General features: G+C 54.7%; 1 protein-coding gene across 2 annotated transcripts in view; it reads left to right on the top strand.

The window, feature by feature from the left end:
* The window catches only part of acadvl (acyl-CoA dehydrogenase very long chain), a 35,563-nt gene extending 16,967 nt beyond the window's left edge, over positions 1-18,596 (top strand). The window contains exons 9-20 of one of the 2 annotated variants that reach the window (XM_033016339.1): positions 573-698; positions 4,252-4,450; positions 5,153-5,257; positions 5,793-5,879; positions 6,652-6,714; positions 7,614-7,715; positions 8,349-8,446; positions 9,656-9,728; positions 12,665-12,737; positions 14,188-14,260; positions 16,957-17,032; positions 17,720-18,596. In XM_033016339.1, the coding sequence (XP_032872230.1) occupies positions 573-698; positions 4,252-4,450; positions 5,153-5,257; positions 5,793-5,879; positions 6,652-6,714; positions 7,614-7,715; positions 8,349-8,446; positions 9,656-9,728; positions 12,665-12,737; positions 14,188-14,260; positions 16,957-17,032; positions 17,720-17,857 (1,213 nt within the window). In that variant the 3' untranslated portion in view covers positions 17,858-18,596. The remainder of the gene's footprint in view (positions 1-572; positions 699-4,251; positions 4,451-5,152; positions 5,258-5,792; positions 5,880-6,651; positions 6,715-7,613; positions 7,716-8,348; positions 8,447-9,655; positions 9,729-12,664; positions 12,738-14,187; positions 14,261-16,956; positions 17,033-17,719) is intronic. The other variant, XM_033016340.1, reaches the window with a different exon arrangement.
* The last annotated feature ends 409 nt before the right edge of the window (positions 18,597-19,005 follow it).

The following is a 19,005-nucleotide window of genomic DNA, read 5'->3' as shown; positions in this document are numbered from 1 at the left end:
GGGAGGTGGGTGGGCTGGGGGTGCGGGTAGGCTTGGGGGGGAGGGGGTGGTGTGGGACGGCTTGGTTGTGGAGGGGGTGGGGAGGATAGTAGGGGTTTGGCGGGGGTGGGGAGGGTGAGGTGTGGAGGGGGTGAGGTGGGCGGCTGGGGTGGCTGGGGGGGGGAGGCTGGGGTGTGGAGGGGGGTGGTGTGGGACAGGCTGGGGTGTGGAGGGGGTGGGGACGGATAGGGGTATGGCGGGGGTGGGGCGGGGCAGGCTGGGGTGTGGAGGGGGTGGGGTGGGATGGGATTGGGCAGCAGGGGATGGGGTGTGGGGTGGGTTGAGGTGGGGTGGGGGCTTTTTCCCCATATCCCTTGAATTCTTTAGCCTAAGAGCTAAATCGAACTCTCTTGATATTCAGGGATGTGGTTCAACATGCGAGCAGATAAGAGTTTTGTCGGCCATGTTCGGCATTGTGGGCCTGTTCCTGTGCTATGATCTAGGACACTTGCCCCTGAGCCAATGACAAGAGTAGCCCCCGCTTGTACGCGAATGCGCGGGATTCTGTAACCACGGCCATGTGTGTTTTACAGTAACGGCGGGCTGGCGGATATCTTCACCGTCTTTGCCAAGGTGCCGGTGAAAGACGAACAGAGCGGTGAAATGAAGGACAAGATCACCACGTTCATCGTGGAGAGAGGTTTTGGTGGGGTGACCAGGTAGGGCCACGTTAAATGTGCAAGAAAGAACTGCAGATGCTGGTTTAAATCGAAGGTAGACACAAAATGCTGGAGTAACTCAGCGGGTGAGGCAGCATCTCTGGAGAGAAGGGATGGGTGACGTTTCGGGTTGAGACCCTTCTTCAGACCAATATATAACAATACAGTGTTTAAGAAGGAACTGCAGATGCTGGAAAATCGAAGGGAGACAAAAGTGCTGGAGAAACTCAGCGGGTGCAGCAGCATCTATGGAGCGAAGGAAATGGGCAACGTTTCGGGACCCGAAAACCAAAGGAAATAGGCAACGTTTCGGGACCCGAAAACCAAAGGAAATAGGCACCGTTTCGGGTCGAAACGTTGCCTATTTCCTTCGCTCCATAGATGCTGCTGCACCCGCTGAGTTTCTCCTGCACTTTTGTCTACCTATAACAATACAGTATTAGGTTGAGCAGAATGCTGCCTGGATACGAGAGTATTAGCTACAAGAAGGGATTGGACAAACTTGAAATGTCTTTGCAGTATCGGAGGCTGAGGGTTGACTAAAAGCCGAGACCTATATCCCACGCGATGCATCTCCCCCTTTGCTCCAGCTATCGAGTTAGACTTGATCGTATTTATGTTTAGAATTAGTGGATAGCATGCAAAACAGCGGCACGGTGGCTCAGCGGTAGAGTTGCTTGCGGCACCCGTGACCCGGGTTCGATCCCGACTACGGGCGCTTGTCTGTACGGAGTCGGCACGTTCTCTCCCCGTGACCTGCGTGGGTTTTCTCCGAGATCTTCGGTTTCCTCCCACACTCCAAAGGCGTGCAGGTTTGTAGGTTAATTGGCCTGGTGTATGTGTAAATTGTCCCCCAGTGTGTTGGGTAGTGTTAATGTGCGGGGGATCGCTGGTCGGCTTGGACTCGGTTGGCCGATCCGCGCTGTATCTCTAAACTAAACTAAACTAAAATGTAAAATTCTGACAGGCATAGATAGGGTAGACAGTCAGAATCTTTTTCCCCAGGGTGGAGATATCAAAGACTAGAGGATGTAGCATTAGGTTGAGAGGGGCAAAGATTAACGGAGACATGCGGAGGGTGGTGGGTGCCTGCCAGGGGTGGTGGTGGTGGAGGCAGATACAATAGTGGCATTGAAGAGGCTTTGAGATATGCAGGGGACGGAGAAGGGATATGGATTGCGTGCAGGCACAGGAGACTAGTCTAACTTGGCATCATGTTCGACACAAACATTGTGGGCCGGGCTCCTTCTTCCCATGTTGTATTTGTCCATATTCTGTATTAAATTGAGGATGATTTTTATCTGTATGTGCCAGTAGATGGCGATGTCTGTTCACACTCAGAGACTGAGATAGAAATCAATGATCATAGAAACATAGAAAATAGGTGCAGGAGTAGAGGCCATTCAGCCCTTCGAGCCTGCACCATTCGCCATTCAATATGATCATGGCTGATCATCCAACTCAGTATCCCGTACCTGCCTTCTCTCCATACCCCCTGATCCCTTTAGCCACAAGGGCCACATCTAACTCCCTCTTAAATATAGCCAATGAACTGTGGCCTCAACTACCTTCTGTGGCAGAGAGTTTCAGTGATTCACAGCTCCTGAGAGTGCAGTTAAATGCATGAGGAATTTATCCCTGTTAACTTGGTTTTTATTTAATATGACATAAATGCCAAGTACGTTCAGTGATTTAGTTTTATAGATTATAGATTTATTCACATATACCTTGTATTTTGTTTGAAACCAAGAACTGCAGGTGCTGGTCAGTACACAAAGTGCTGGAGCAACTGTGTAGGTCGGGCAGAATCTCTGGAGAACGTCACCCATCCATGCCCGACCCACTGACTTTGTGTCTGTCTCGAGAAGCTGTTCCTGCCTGACTCTACCATGGCCCAGCCTGGCATTTATTGCTGATCTGACTGCCTTGCCAGTTCAGAGGAGTCAGACACTTGTGAGAATAGAGACAGGCGCAACAGGAATTCTTTGCCACAGACGGCTGTGGAGGCCACAAGTCAGTGAATATTTTTAAGGCAGAGATAGATAGATTATAACCATATAATAACCATATAACAATTACAGCACGGAAACAGGCCATCTTGGCCCTACAAGTCCATGCCGAACAATTATTTTCCCCTAGTCCCATCTACCTGAACCCAGATCATAACCCTCCATTCCTTTCCCATCCATATAACTATCCAATTTATTTTTAAATGATAAAACGAACCTGCCTCCACCACCTCCACTGGAAGCTCATTCCACACAGCCACCACTCTCTGAGTAAATAAGTTCCCCCTCATGTTACCCCTAAACTTCTGTCCCTTAATTCTGAAGTCATGTCCTCTTGTTTGAATCTTCCCTACTCTCAGTGGGAAAAGCTTGTCCACGTCAACTCTGTCTATCCCTCTCATCAGTTTAAAAACCTCTATCAAGTCCCCCCTTAACCTTCTGCGCTCCAGAGAATAAAGACCTAACTTGTTCAACCTTTCTCTGTAACTTAGTGGCTGAAACCCAGGCAACATTCTAGTAAATCTCCTCTGTACTCTCTCTATTTTGTTGACATCCTTCCTATAATTGGGCGACCAAAATTGTACACCATACTCCAGAATTGGTCTCACCAATGCCTTGTACAATTTTAACATTACATCCCAACTTCTATACTCATTGTGTTTAAGAAGGAACTGCAGATGCTGGAAAATCGAAGGTACACAAAAATGCTGGAGAAACTCAGCGGGTGCAGCAGCATCTATGGAGCGGAGGAAATAGGCAACGTTTCGGGTCGAAACCCTTTGGGTTTCGGCCCGAAACGTTGCCTATTTCCTTTGGATTGCCTATTTCCTTCGCTCCATAGATGCTGCTGCACCCGCTGAGTTTCTCCAGCATTTTTGTGTACCTTAGATAGATTCTTGATTAGTACGGGTGTCAGGGGTTACGGGGAGAAGGCAGGAGAATGGGGTTAGGAGGGAGAGATAGATCAGCCATGATTGAATGGTGGAGTAGACTCGATGGGCCGAATGGCCTAATTCTCCTATCCCTTGTGAACATGGATGGATAGCGGAGTCAAGGGATATGGGGAGAAGGCAGGAGAAACTCATAGATGCTGCTGCACCCGCTGAGTTTCTACAGCATTTTTGTGTACCTTAGATAGATTCTCGATTAGTACGGGTGTCAGGGGATATGTGGAGAAGGCAGGAGAATGGGGTTAGGAGGGAGAGATAGATCAGCCATGATTGAATGGTGGAGTAGACTCGATGGGCCGAATGGCCTAATTCTCCTATCCCTTATGAACAAGGATGGATAGCAGAGTCAGGGGATATGTGGAGAAGGCAGGAGAATGGGGTTAGGAGGGAGAGATAGATCAGCCATGATTGAATGGTGGAGTAGACTAGATGGGCCGAATGGCCATATTCTACTCCTATCCAGTGTGACCTTATGAGAAGAGGGTGTGTCCAGGGTGCGACTGGTCCTTGAGTATGCTGCTGGCCTTGCCGAGGCAGCGTGAGGGCCGAGGATGGGATTTGATGATGAAGCGGAACTTTGTGCCTGTGTTTCAGTGGGCCACCGGAGAAGAAGATGGGCATTAAGGCGTCCAACACGGCCGAGGTTCACTTCGACAACGTGAAGGTGCCGGTGGACAACGTGGTGGGCGAGGTTGGCGGCGGCTTCAAGGTGGCCATGAACATCCTCAACAATGGCCGCTTCGGCATGGCTGCCGCCCTCTCCGGGACCATGAAGGGAGTCATCAGCCGCGCTGTGAGTGTCCCCCCCTCCCCCAATCCCTCGCCTAGAGTTGCTGCCTTACAGCGACACGGAGTTTGCACGTTCTCCCCGTGACCTGCGTATGTTTTCTCTGAGATCTTCGGTTTCCTCCCACACTCCAAAGATAATAATAATAATAACTTTATTTATAAAGCACTTTAAACAACTGCAGTTGCCACAAAGTGCTGTACATGAGAACTCACGGACAAAAAGCTATTACAAACAATTAAAAACCATTAAAAAACCGTAAAACGAAGGACTATAAAAAACACACAAAGGTGTGCAGGTTTGTAGGTTAATTGGTAAATGTAAAATAAAATTGTCCCTAGTGGGTGAGGGATAGTGTTAATGTGCGGGGTCGATGGTCGGCGCGGACCTGGTGGGCCAAAGGGCCTGTTTCCGCGCTGTTTCTCTAAACTAAACTATTAACGGCATTTATAGCTCGCGCTGCTTCAGCCATTATCAAGGATGAGTCACACCCTGGTCACTCCCTCTTCCCCCCCTTCTCCCATCGGGCAAGAGGTACAGAAGTGTGAAAACGAACGCACACCTCCAGATTCAGGGACAGTTTCTTCCCGGCTGTTATCTGGGAAAGTGAACCGTCCTCTCACCAACCAGAGGCATTGGAGATCCTTGGAGATCTTTCTTCAGGCGGGATGTGATCCTGAGCTTTAAACCGGATCATTCCTCCCTCAGGTCGACCACGCTGCCAACCGCACCCAGTTCGGCAACAAAATCTACAACTTTGGTGCCATTCAGGAGAAGGTTGCCCACATGGCCATGCTGCAGTACGTGACAGAGGTGAGTGCAGTTTAGTTTAGAGATACAGCACGGAAACGGGCCCCTTCGCCCCACCGAGTCCTCGCTGACCAGCGAGCGATCTAATCTCCGCACACCAACACTACCTCTACACACACACTGTACCTCGATCTTAAATGACCTCCCCTTTATTCTAAGACTGTGAGTGAGGCCCCTGGTTCTGGACTCGCCCAACATTGGGAACATTTTTCCTGCATCTAGCTTGTCCAGTCCTTTTATAATTTTATATGTTTCTATACGATCCCCCCTCATCCTTCTAAACTCCAGTGAATACTAGCCCAGTCTTTTCAATCTTTCCTCATACGACAGTCCCGCCATCCCAGGGATCAATCTGGTGAACCTACGCTGCACTGCCTCAATCACAAGGATGTCCTTCCTCAAATTAGGAGACCAAAACTGTACACAATACTCCGGATGTGGTCTCACCAGAGCCCTGTACATAGGTTTAAGGTGAGGCTGGAAATGCGGTGAGGTGATGGTCAGGTCTACAAGCTAATATCTGATTCTGTCCCCACAGTCAATGGCCTACATGATCAGCGCAAACATGGATGCCGGAGCTGCAGACTTCCAGATAGAAGCAGCAATCAGCAAGATCTTTGCCTCCGTGAGTTGTCTTTGCGTCACCACTTAGTATCTATCGCACTGCCACGGTTTAAAGCAGCAAATCACTGCAAGGGAAAACGCACCTTGCCTCAGCTGGGGTACCACCCCCCCCCCCCCCCCCCCCCCCCCCCCCCGCCCAAACCCGCTGTGCAGCTGTGGCTTGCTGGAGAGAGGAGCAGAGTTCAGCAATGATAGGATATATAGAAAATAGCTGCAGGAGTAAGGCCATTCGGTCCTTCCAGCCAGCACCGCCATTCAATATGATCACGGCTGATCATCCACAATCAGTACCCCGTTCCTGTCTTCTCCCCATATCCCTTGATTCCGTTAGCCCCTAAGAGCTAAATCAAACTCTCTCTTGAAAACATCCAGTGAATCGGCCTCCACTGCCTTCTGTGGCAGAGAATTCCACAGACTCACAACTCTCCGGGTGAAAATGATTTTCCTCATCTCGCTCCATAATGGCCGACCCCTTATTCTTAAACTGTGTGACCCCTGGTTCTGGACTCCTCCAACATGTGGAGCATTTTTCCTGCATCTAGCCTGTCCAATCCCTTAAGAAGTGTCTGCACCAACCAGCGATCACCCCGTACACTAACGATTCCTCATATCCCCTGACTCCGCTATCTTTTAGAGCCCTCTCTAGCTCTCTCTTGAAAGTACCCAGAGAACCGGCTTCCACCGCCCACTGAGGCAGAGAATCAGACGTTGGGGCTGGGAGTGGGGGGGTTGTACGCTGGCAGTGATCTTGTCCACCCTTGTTCTCTCCGCAGGAGGCTGCCTGGATCGTTACTGACGAGTGTATCCAGCTGATGGGCGGCATGGGCTTCATGAAGGTCAGTGTCCACCCGGCTGCTCTGTGTCCGTCTGTCTGCAAGAGCTTAACATGAGGGCAACTTATCACTGGAGGGTGGTGGGTGTATGGAGCGATCTGTCAGGAGGGGGTGAGGCAGGCACCATAGCAACATTTAAAAGGCACTTCGACAAGTGCACGGATGGGTAAAGTCTGTAGGGATGTGGGCGGGTGGGACTAGTGTCGATGGGCTGAAGGGCCTCGAAGTGACTGACTCGAAGAAGATTTGAGGCTTAATGGGGATGATCAGCCATGATCACATTGAATGACGGTGCTGGCTCGAAGGGCCGAATGGCCTGCTGCTGCACCGATTGGCCTATTGGCCTCTGTAAGACTATTTATTGCACTAATGAACCAGTGTGTAGGGAGTGGATGAGAACATGGGACTAGTGTGAACGGGTGATCAATGGGCAGCATGCACTAGGTGGGCCGAAGGGCCTGTTTCCGTGCTGTGCCTCTGGAACTGGAGCCCTGCTGTCATCACGAGCCCGAGGGCTCTTCACGTTGCATTTGCAGATGTGCCAGAGGCCAGTGATGCAGGAGGTGACAGATCAGAGGGTGTTTACAGAGGCAGGAATGGGGAGACCACTTTGGGGGGGGGGGGGGGGGAAGACACTTTGAAGACAAGAATGCAAATGTTCTGATTGTGTGACACAGTGATTTAGAGACCTTTTCTACCTTCTGTGGAATTCTCTGCCACAGACGGCAGTGGAGGCCGATTCACTGGATGTTTTCAAGAGAGAGTTAGATTTAGCTCTTGGGGCTAACGGAATCAAGGGATATGGGGAGTAGGCAGGAACGGGGTTACTGATTGTGAATGATCAGCCGTGATCATATTGAATGGCCTCCTCCTGCATCTATTGTCTATGTTTCTTGCCGTAGGATGCTGGGGTTGAGCGCGTGATGCGGGATCTTCGAATCTTCCGCATCTTTGAGGGAACGAATGATATTCTCCGCCTGTTCGTTGCGTTGAACGGTATTCAGGTACGTGTTGCCCTCCAGTGGATACTGGGTGACCTTTACACCAAGCCCACAAACTCTGCCCGATCCTCAGCGGCAAGTCACAGAGTGCTGGATCAACTCAGTGTCTCAGGCCTGTCCATTCCCTCGAAAATTCCCACCGCTCTTGGTAAGAGCATAAGACCACTCTGCATCGGAGCAGCCCGTCGAGTCTGCTCCACCATTCAGTCATGGGATCTATCTTTCCCTCTCAACCCCATTCTCCTGCCTTCTCCCCGTAACCTTTGATCAAGAGCTGACTAATCTCCGCTTTTAAATAATGCCCGACGTCTTGTCCCTTGTCCTCCACGGCCGTCTGTGGCAATGAATTCCACAGATTCACCACCCTCTGACTAAAGAAATGGTTTTGTTGTTGATTACCCTAACCCTAATCCAGTCTGAAGAAGGGTCTCGACCCAAAACGTCACCTATTCCTTCGCTCCATAGACGCTGCCTGACCCGCTGAGTTTCTCCAGCGTTTTTTATCTCCTTTTGGTGTTGGTTACGGCGTGTGCAGCGTATTATGCCGACGTGCTTGTTGTGCTGCTGCTGCTTGTGAGACAGGTGAGAATGAAACACTCCTGCCGCGGGCTGACACTGTCCTGTTCTCGCACACAGAACGCAGGGAACCACCTGAAGGGTCTGCAGAGAGCCCTGAAGAACCCGGTGGGCAACGCCACGCTGCTGATGAGCGAAGTCAGCAAGCGGGCGAGACGGTGAGTGAGGTCCGCGCCCGTCCCCCACGCACGCTACAGCAGCACCAAACGTTAACCGTTTCACCTTCCACTGGGCCAATCCTTCCTCCACCACTCGACTTGTACTCGCTGGAATTTAGAAGATTGAGGGGGGATCTTATAGAAACTTACAAAATTCTTAAGGGGTTGGGACAGGCTAGATGCAGGAAGATTGTTCCCGATGTTGGGGAAGTCCAGAACAAGGGGGCACACAGTTTAAGGATAAAGGGGAAGTCTTTTAGGACCGAGATGATAAAAAAAAAATTTCACACAGAGAGTGGTGAATCTGTGGAATTCTCTGCCACAGAAGGTAGTTGAGGCCACAGTTCATTGGCTATATTTAAGAGGGAGTTAGATGTTGCCCTCGTGGCTAAAGGGATCAGGGGGTATGGAGAGAAGGCAGGTACAGGATACTGAGTTGGATGATCAGCCATGATCATATTGAATGGCGGTGCAGGCTCGAAGGGCCGAATGGCCTCTACTCCTGCACCTATTGTCTATGTTTCTATTTCCTGCTTCAATGAAGAAGCCATGTTGAGTATTTAGTTTGGTTTAGAGATACAGCACGGCAACAGGCCCTTCGGCCCACCGTGCCCGCGCCGACCAGCGATCCCCGCACGGTAACACTGTCCTACACACACCAGGGACAATTTACATTTGCACCAAGCCAATTAACCTACAAAACCTGTACTTCTTTGGAGTGTGAAAAAATCTCGGAGAAAACCCACACAGGTGACGGGGAGAACATACAAACTCCGTACAGACAGCACCCGTAGTCAGGATGGAACCCGGGTCTCCGGCGCTGCAGTCAAACACTCATCATAGGTTAACCCACTCGTTCCTGGGATCAGTGAGTCAGAGCCTGGTGCTTGTGTCGATCGGTGGCCTGGTCTGTACGTTGACACCGCTCTGTCCGCCTGACCAGTCCCCTTCTGTCTCTCTTGTACGAAGGAACTGCAGATGCTGATTTGCACCGAAGATGGACACAAAACGCTGGAGTAACTCAGCGGGACGGGCAGCATCTCTGGAGAGAAGGAACGGGTGACGTTTCGGCTCGAGACTCTTCTGCCTGGAGAATCGGGGGGGAAAGACCCGAAACGTCGCCCGTTCTTCCTCTCCAGAGACGCTGCCTGTCCCACTGAGTTACTCGGGTGTTTTGTGTCTACCCCTCTGTCTCTCTTCTGGTTGCAGGAAGGTCGGGCTGAGCACGGGCGTGACCCTGAGCAACGTTGTTCACCCAGAACTGAGGGACAGCAGTCAGCTGGTGAGTACCACAGGGTCAATGTTACACACAGTGGCACCAGAGGCTCGGTCACACACCCTCTCACCCCTCGCACTCCCGCCCCTTGCACACTCTCACCCCTTGCACACTCCCACCCCTCGCACACTCCGTCCCTCGCACACTCCCACCCCTCACACTCTCGCCCCTCGCACACTCCCGCCCCTCGCACACACTCGCCCCCCGCACACCCACCCCTCGCACACTCCGTCCCTAGCACACTCCCGCCCCTCGCACACTCACACCCCTCGCACACTCGCCCCTCGCACACTCCCACCCCTCGCGCACTCCCGCCCCTCGCGCACACTCGCCCCTCGCACACTCGCCCCTCGCACACTCCCGCCCCTCGCACACACTCGCCCCTCGCACACACTCGCCCCTCGCACACTCCCGCCCCTCGCACACTCCCGCCCCTCGCACACTCCCGCCCCTCGCACACTCCCGCCCCTCGCACACTCACACCCGTCGCACACTCACCCCTCGCACACCCACCCCTCGCACACTCCGTCCCTCGCACACTCCCGCCCCTCGCACACTCACACCCCTCGCACACTCGCCCCTCGCACACTCCCGCCCCTCGCACACTCTCGCCCCTCGCACACTCGCACCCCTCGCACACTCACACCCCTCGCACACTCACACCCCTCGCACACTCCCGCCCCTCGCACACACTCGCCCCCCGCACACCCACCCCTCGCACACTCCGTCCCTCGCACACTCCCGCCCCTCGCACACTCACACCGCTCGCACACTCGCCCCTCGCGCACTCCCGCCCCCCGCACACTCCGTCCTTCGCACACTCCCGCCCCTCGCACACTCACACCCCTCGCACTCTCACCCCTCGCACACTCTAGCCCCTCGCACACTCACCCCTCGCACACTCCCACCCCTCGCACACTCCCGCCCCTCGCACACTCCCGCCCCTCGCACACTCCCGTCCCTCGCACACACTCGCCCCTCGCACACTCCCGCCCCTCGCACACACTCGCCCCTCGCACACACTCGCCCCTCGCACACACTCGCCCCTCGCACACTCCCGTCCCTCGCACACACTCGCCCCTCGCACACACTCGCCCCTCGCACACACTCGCCCCTCGCACACTCCCGCCCCTCGCGCACTCCCGCCCCTCGCACACACTCGCCCCTCGCACACTCCCGTCCCTCGCACACACTCGCCCTTCGCACACTCCCGCCCCTCGCACACTCCCGCCCCTCGCACACTCCCGTCCCTCGCACACACTCGCCCCTCGCACACTCCCGCCCCTCGCACCACACTCGCCCCTCGCACAACACTCGCCCCTCGCACACACTCGCCCTCGCACACTCCCGTCCCTCGCACACACTCGCCCCTCGCACACACTCGCCCCTCGCACACACTCGCCCTCGCACACTCCCGCCCCTCGCGCACTCCCGCCCCTCGCACACACTCGCCCCTCGCACACTCCCGCCCCTCGCACACACTCGCCCCTCGCACACACTCGCCCTCGCACACTCCGGCCCCTCGCGTACTTCACCGCCCCTCGCACACACTCGCCCCTCGCACACTCCGCCCCTCGCACACACTAGCCCCTCGCCCACACTCGCCCCTCGCACACACGTCGCCCTCGCACACTCCCGTCCTCGCACACACTCGCCCTCGCACACACTCGCCCTCGCACACACTCGCCCCTCGCACACTCCCGCCCCGCGCACTCCCGCCCCTCGCACACACTCGCCCCTCGCACACTCCCGTCCCTCGCACACACTCGCCCCTCGCACACACTCGCCCCTCGCACACTCCCGCCCCTCGCGTACTCCCGCCCCTCGCACACACTCGCCCCTCGCACACACTCGCCCCTCGCACACTCCCGCCCCTCGCACACACTCGCCCCTCGCACACACTCGCCCCTCGCACACTCCCGCCCCTCGCACACTCCCGCCCCTCGCACACTCTCGCCCCTCGCACACTCACCCCTCGCACACACCCCTCGCACACTCCCACCCCTCACAAACACACCCCTCGCACACTCCCACCCCTCACACACTCACCCCTCGCACACTCCCGCCCCTCGCACACTCCCACCCCTCATACACGCTCACCCCTCGCACACTCCCGCGCCCCGCACACTCTCGCCCCTCGCACACTCCCACCCCTCGCACACACTCACCCCTCGCACACTCTCGCCCCTCGCACACTCTCACCCCTCGCACACTCCCACCCCTCACACACTCCCGCCCCTCGCACACTCTCACCCCTCGCACACTCACCCCTCACACACTCACCCCTCACACACGCTCACCCCTCGCACACTCTCACCCCTCGCACACTCACCCCTCACGCACTCTCACCCCTCACACACGCTCACCCCTCGCACACACTCACCCCTCGCACACACTCACCTCTCGCACACTCTAGCCCCTCGCACACTCCCACCCCTCGCACACTCCCGCCCCTCGCACACTCCCGCCCCTCGCACACTCCCGCCCCTCACACACTCTCACCCCTCACACACTCTCACCCCTCACACACACTCACCTCTCACACACTCCCTCCATTCAAACATCCGGCAGATGTTTTCTAAATGGAGTGAGAATCCAGAAATCACAGGTGCAGAGGGACTTGGGACGGCTGGTGCAGGAATCCCAAAAAGTTAATTTGCAAGTCAATGGATCAGCCATAACAAAATGGCGGAGTAGACTCGATGGGCCGAATGGCCTAATTCTGCTCCGATGACTTATGAAAGGACCTTTCAGGAGCCCGATAACGGAGGGGAAGAAACTGTTCCTGATTCAGGCAAATGGGCTAGGCTCGCCCACCTTGGTCGGCATGGACCAGGTGGGCCTAAGGGCCTGTTCCCGTGCTGTACAGCTCCGGCTCAACGTGGATATTCCAGAATGGTCTTGTGGTGGAGTGACGTGAGCTATGTGTTTGTGTTTTGCAGGTGGTGCAAGCGATCGAGAGGCTGGGTGGCTGCACAGAAGATTTGCTGCTGAAATACGGCAAGAAGATAATCGGTGAACGGGAAGGAGATGCAACACCTGTCCTTCTCTCCAGAGATGCTGCCCATCCCGCTGAGTTACTCCAGCATTTTGTGTCTCTCTTCAGTTTAAACCAGCATCTGCAGTCCCCTCCCACAAACCTCCTCCCTCGACTCTGTCCAGGGACCCCGGCAGTCCTTTCAGTTTAGGCAGAGGTTCACTTGCATCTCCTCTAACCTTGATAGAAGACGCACGTGTAGAGACTAAAGAGGAGCTTGCCTGCTGTATGGAGGACAGAGATGTGTGGTGTGTCTGTCACCATGCCCATCGGAAACTAACCTCACTGTATCCATTGTTCAAGGTGTTGACATCAGCGAGCTATTGCTATTGAGGGAGCCCAGCGTAGGTTCACCAGGTTAATTCCCGGGATGGCGGGACTGTCATATGCTGAGCGAATGGAGCGGCTGTGGGCTTGTACACTCTGGAGTTTAGAAGGACGAGAGGGGGTCTCATTGAAACATATATTGGGACGACAGATGGCACAATGGGCTAAGTGTTCGGCTGGCAACCGGAAGGTAGCCGGTTCGAATCCCGCTTGGAGTGCATACTGTCGTTGTGTCCTTGGGCAAGACACTTCACCCACCTTTGCCTGTGTGTGAATGTGTGTGAGTGATTGGTGGTGGTCGGAGGGGCTGTAGGCGCAGATTGGCAGCCACGCTTCCGTCAGTCTGCCCCAGGGCAGCTGTGGCTACAGAAGTAGCTTACCACCACCGAGTGTGACTGAGGAGTGAATGAATAATGCGATGTAAAGTGCCTTGAGTATTAGAAAGGCGCTATATAAATCCCATCCATTATTATTATTATTATTATTATATAAGATTGCTAAGGGTTTGGACACGCTGGAGGCAGGAAACATGTTCCCGATGTTGGGGGAGTCCAGAACCAGGGGCCACACACACACAGTTTAAGAATAAGGAGTAAGCCATTTAGAACGGAGACGAGGAAACACTTCTTCTCACAGAGAGTGGTGAGTCTGTGGAATTCTTGTTGAGTCTCATGTTTAAGAAGGAACTGCAGATGCTGGAAAAATCGAAGTAGAGAAAAATGCTGGAGGAACTCAGCGGGTGAGGCAGCATCTATGGAGCGTAGGAATAGGTGACGTTTCGGGTCGGAACGACCCGAAATGTCACCTATTCCTTCGCTCCATAGATGCTGCCTCACATTGAGTCTCATTGACTGCTTGTTCTCACCTAGCCCACAGCTAACAACAGCCTGTTTCATTTATCATTGTTAGTGTTTTGCATATTTTCCATTTGTTCTTTATATCTCTCATTTCACTTCCCCCCCCCCCCCCCCCCGACTCGACCCGAAACGTCGCCTGTTCCTTTTCTCCAGAGATGCTGCCCGACCCGGCCGAGTTGCCCCCCAACGTTGTGTGTGTGAGTGTGTGTATCCTACTTCCCTGACCCTCTGCTTGTTCTTGCAGACGAGCAGTTCCTGCTGAAGAGGGTGGCGGACAGCGCCATCGACCTGTACGCCATGATCGTGGTATTGTCCAGGTAAGTACGCGGCCCAGGGGCGGGGGGGGGGGTTCAATCTGTTTGGGGGGGGGGGGGGGGGGGGGGTGGTGAGGGGATAGATAGGCCTTCTATATTCTGTTGTGCTGAAGCAAAGCAAGAATGTCATTGTCCTATCTGGGACACATGACATAAACTCGCTTGAATCTTGGGTGAGGGTCCCTGCACTGTGGGGGGGGGGGGGGCTGAACTGTTGGGGGGGGGGGGGGGCCTGCATTGTGTGGGTGGGAGGGGTGAGGGGGGCCTGCATTGTGGGTTGGGGGTGAGGGAGCGTCACACTATGTGGGGGGAGAGGGTGCCGCACTGTGGGTGCTAGGGAGGGGCGGGGGTGAGGGGGCTTAACACTGTTGGAGACCCAGGTTCGATCCTGACTACAGCTGCTGTCTGTACGGAGTTTGCACGTTCTCCCTGCGACCTGCGTGGGTTTTCTCCAGGTGCTCCGGTTTCCTTCCACACTCCGACGACGCGTGGGTTTGTAGGTCAATTGGCTTCCGTGAGTCGTAAATTGTCCCTGGTGTGCGTAGGGTAGTGCTAGCGTACGGGGCCGGCACGGACCCGGTGGGCCGAAGGGCCTGTTTCCGTGCTGTATCTCCTGTATTAAACACACACGGTGTCCCAAGTGCCACACGGCTGGGCCGTGAGATGTGGCCGCGCTGATACGGACGCACCTTCCTCCCCCTCGCGATGCTGCAGCTGCTGCCGTCGATTCTCCCCATCCCACTCCGCACCCCGTCACGCCGACTGCGGTGAGCAGCCTGCTGTGCGGAAGGCTTTCACACTGAAGCCTGCAGTGCAGATTTCTTTCACCTCTCCCTCCACTCAGCGTTTGTGAAACCATTCTCTTGACTTATTGTTTCCATTTGTGCTCTCTTGTGGGGGTTTTTTTCTGAACTAGTGAGACTTTCCCACGGGCAAACAAAGTTTAGTTTTGAGATGCAGCGCGGAAACAGTCCCTTCGGCCCACCGTGTCCGTGCCGCCCAGCGATCCCTGTGCGTTAACACTAACCCTACACACACTAGGGACAGTTTACATTTTCAAAAGTCAGTTGACCTACAAACCTGCGCGTCTTTGGAGTGTGGGAGGAAACCGAAGATCTCGGAGAAAACCCACGGGGCAGGTCGCGAGGAGAACGTGCAAACTCCGTACAGACAGCGCCCGTAGTCGGGATGGAACCCAGGGCAGCAACTCTACCGCTGCGCCGTCGTGCCGCACTATTGTTCTTGCCATTGGGAGGTTTGGGGGAGAACTGGGGCCTGGTTCCCTCAGAGCCGATTCAGGGCAGGTTTTTTGGTTCATAAGTTATAGGACCAGAATGAGGCCACTCGGCCCATCAAGTCCACACCGCCATTCGATCATAGCTGATCTATCTTTGCCGTCTCTACCCCGTTCTCCTGGGTGGTGAATCTGTGGGATTCTTTGCCACAGAAGGCTGTGGAGCCCAAGTCAGTGGATATTTGTAAGGCAGAGATAGATGGGTTCTTTACCAGACTCTCTCCCAGACTATTATCTAAATGGTGGCCGACTAGGAAAAGGGGAGATGCAGCGAGACCTGGGTGTCATGGTACACCAGTCATTGAAAGTGGGCATGCAGGTGCAGCAGGCAGTGAAGAAAGCAAATGGTATGTTAGCTTTCATAGCAAAAGGATTTGAGTATAGGAGCAGGGAGGTTCTACTGCAGTTGTACAGGGTCTTGGTGAGACCACACCTGGAGTATTGCGTACAGTTTTGGTCTCCAAATCTGAGGAAGGACATTATTGCCATAGAGGGAGTGCAGAGAAGGGTCACCAGACTGATTCCTGGGATGTCAGGACTGTCTTATGAAGAAAGACTGGATAGACTTGGTTTATACTCTCTAGAATTTAGGAGATTGAGAGGGGATCTTATAGAAACTTACAAAATTCTTAAGGGGTTGGACAGGCTAGATGCAGGCTAGATTGCTCCCGATGTTGGGGAAGTCCAGGACAAGGGGTCACAGCTTAAGGTTAAGGGGGAAATCCTTTAAAACCGAGATGAGAAGAACTTTTTTCACACAGAGTGGTTAATCTCTGGAACTCTCTGCCACAGAGGGTAGTCGAGGCCAGTTCATTGGCTATATTTAAGAGGGAGTTAGATGTGGCCCTTGTGGCTAAGGGGATCAGAGGGTATGGAGAGAAGGCAGGTACGGGATACTGAGTTGGATGATCAGCCATGATCATATTGAATGGCGATGCAGGCTCGAAGGGCCGAATGGCCTACTCCTGCACCTAATTTCTATGTTTCTATGTTTATCAGTCCGGGTGTCCGGGGTTATGGGGACAATGGGGTTAGGAGGGAAGATAGATCAGCCATGATTGAATGAGTAGACTTGATGGGCCAAATGGTCTAAGTCTGCTGCTGTCACATATGAAGTGCCTTAATTGCTGACACCTGCATTGATGGAGGCGTGGGGAGTGGAGGGAGGGTGTGAATGAGGGGAAACTCTGGAGAGAGCCATGGGGAGGGGGGGGGTTAGAGGGATGTGAGCCGCATGCAGGCTGGCGCGACTGGACAGTGTGGGCCCTGGGGGGCCTGTGTCCACGCTGTGAACTGAGCGAGGGGCAGGGTAGGTGTGACGGGCCGAGTGGCCTCCTGTCCCGGCACTGCCTGAATGATGAGCGCGGGTGTGATCTGACCGGCTGTCCTCTCTCTCCCCCCACAGGGCCTCGCGCTCGCTGAGTCAGGCGCATGGCACTGCGCAGCACGAGAAACTGCTGTGTGACACTTGGTGCATTGAGGTGAGACCCCTCCCTTCACAAGGAGTAGGATCAAAGATCCTATAGCGGAGCAAGATGGTCCACTCGACGAAAAAGACGTAGTACGGGCATGGGCAGATTCAGGGGTAATTTTCGTCCCCATTTCCGTAATCGGCTTCCGTCTCCGCACCAAAGATCCCGTAGCGGAGCAAAGATAACTAGCGCGGAGACGGAAGCCGGTTACGGAAACATCCTCGTAAAAATAAAAGTTCTTTGGGTAAAAATCTTCTCCTCATTTTCAGAATTTAAATTTATTAACACAAACTTTTCCCCCACAACGTTGATTACACTGCGGGTCGGGTCGGGTTACTAAAATGGCCGACGTTCTGCTCCGTTGCGTACTACACGTCAGCCCATTGCATTTTGAAGGAGTGGTCTATCTTGCTCCGCTATAGGATCTTTGAGTAGGATTAGGCCATGTGGGGGGGTGGGAGAGGGGAGGGTTAGGAGCAGGGATATGACCATCGATGGGTAGAAGGGGGGTGGTTGTAGAGCGAGGAGGGTGGGTGGGTGGTATTGGGAATGGGTAGAGGTTGGGGAGATGGGGGGGTGGGGAGATGGGGTTGGAGTGTGGATGAGCAGAGGGTTGGGGGGGAGGGGGGAGGGGAGGGTATTAGAGGCGTCGTGTTGGAGATTGTATCGATGGGTAACGGCCTCTCCCTCCCACAGGCCTCGGCTCGGATCGCAGACAACCTGACGGCCCTCAGCTCCAGCTCGGCCAGGCAGGTGTTCAGGAACATGCGGGCCATCTCGGCGGCTGTGGTGGGCAACGGGGGCACAGTCACACCGCACCCCCTGGGCTTCTGAGCCGTCTCGCACCCCCCACCCCCACCACCGGCCCACCCCGCCTGGGTACTAATCATGGAGACCGACCCTGCAGGGGGTCTGCGCGCGCAAACTCTGATTTCTGCCGCGGTCCTAATCTGACTGAATCATGTTTTCACGCACTTGTGGACGTCTGGGCGGTGTCCGGGGGGGTTGTGGTAATGTTCCTCTGGCTCTGTAACGTGAGTACATGTCTGTGCAACACTTCCCCTGGTGACGGGACGGTCGGGAGGGTCTGCGTCCCTCTGTGCCCTCGATCAGTGCCTTAGATTTATCCCTTCCTTCCAGAGCCGTGGTTTCTGTCCTGGCCTCCCCCCCCCCCCCCCTGGTTCACCGCAGGGCAGGACTCAGTTCTGCGATCCCCCCGCACACCCGATCCGTGCTTCCAGAGCCCGCGACCACCACTCCCCATCCTTGACGCTCCCGCCTGCCCGAGGTTGCAGGGCTTGCACGGAGGCAGCGGGCCGAGCGGTCCACTGCTCTGCACTGTTCTCGGGGGAAGGGGGTTGTGGGCAAAGAGTCCTCGATGGAGAGCGAGGGTGAGTGGGAGCCAGGCCGGGAGATACCTGGCCAGGTGTGCACATCAGGACTGCAGAGCCTCCCCAGATGGAGGGGAACAGAGGCCATGTGCTCCCCCCACTCCCCTTGCCTTAAATAATGTTCTCAACCTTTACAATATTTTTACAGAGAAGATCAAGACAATAATAAAATTCCTTCCAAATCGTGCTGACCAGAGTCTTACTCCAAATTCACAGCCCCTGAGCTTTCAAGTGAAAACCCCGTGCGGGCCAGAAACCGAATGGCCCTGTCCCACGGTACGAGTTCATTCCAAGAGCTCTCCCGAGTTTAAAAAAAAAATCAAACTCGTGGTAAGCTCGGAGAATGAACATAGCGGGTACGTCGGAGCTCGGGGACGTCTCTTAGCGGCTCGTACCGCTAACGGCAGGTACTCGGGAAGACTCGCTAACGGCAGGTAAGCTCGGGGAAGACTGGTGAAGATTTTTCAACATGATAAAAAATGTCCACGAGAGCCCCGAGTACCGACGAGCGGCCATTACCCGTAAATCTCCGAGTTCGAATCAGGGCAAAACTCGGGGAGAGCTCTTGGAATGAACTCGTACCCTGGGACA

The sequence above is a fragment of the Amblyraja radiata genome, unplaced genomic scaffold (assembly GCF_010909765.2).
Source record: "Amblyraja radiata isolate CabotCenter1 unplaced genomic scaffold, sAmbRad1.1.pri S43, whole genome shotgun sequence".
In the NCBI taxonomy this organism is placed as follows: domain Eukaryota; kingdom Metazoa; phylum Chordata; class Chondrichthyes; order Rajiformes; family Rajidae; genus Amblyraja; species Amblyraja radiata.
Note: the sequence above shows the minus strand (reverse complement) of the source record. Positions and strands in the feature narration are given on the sequence as shown.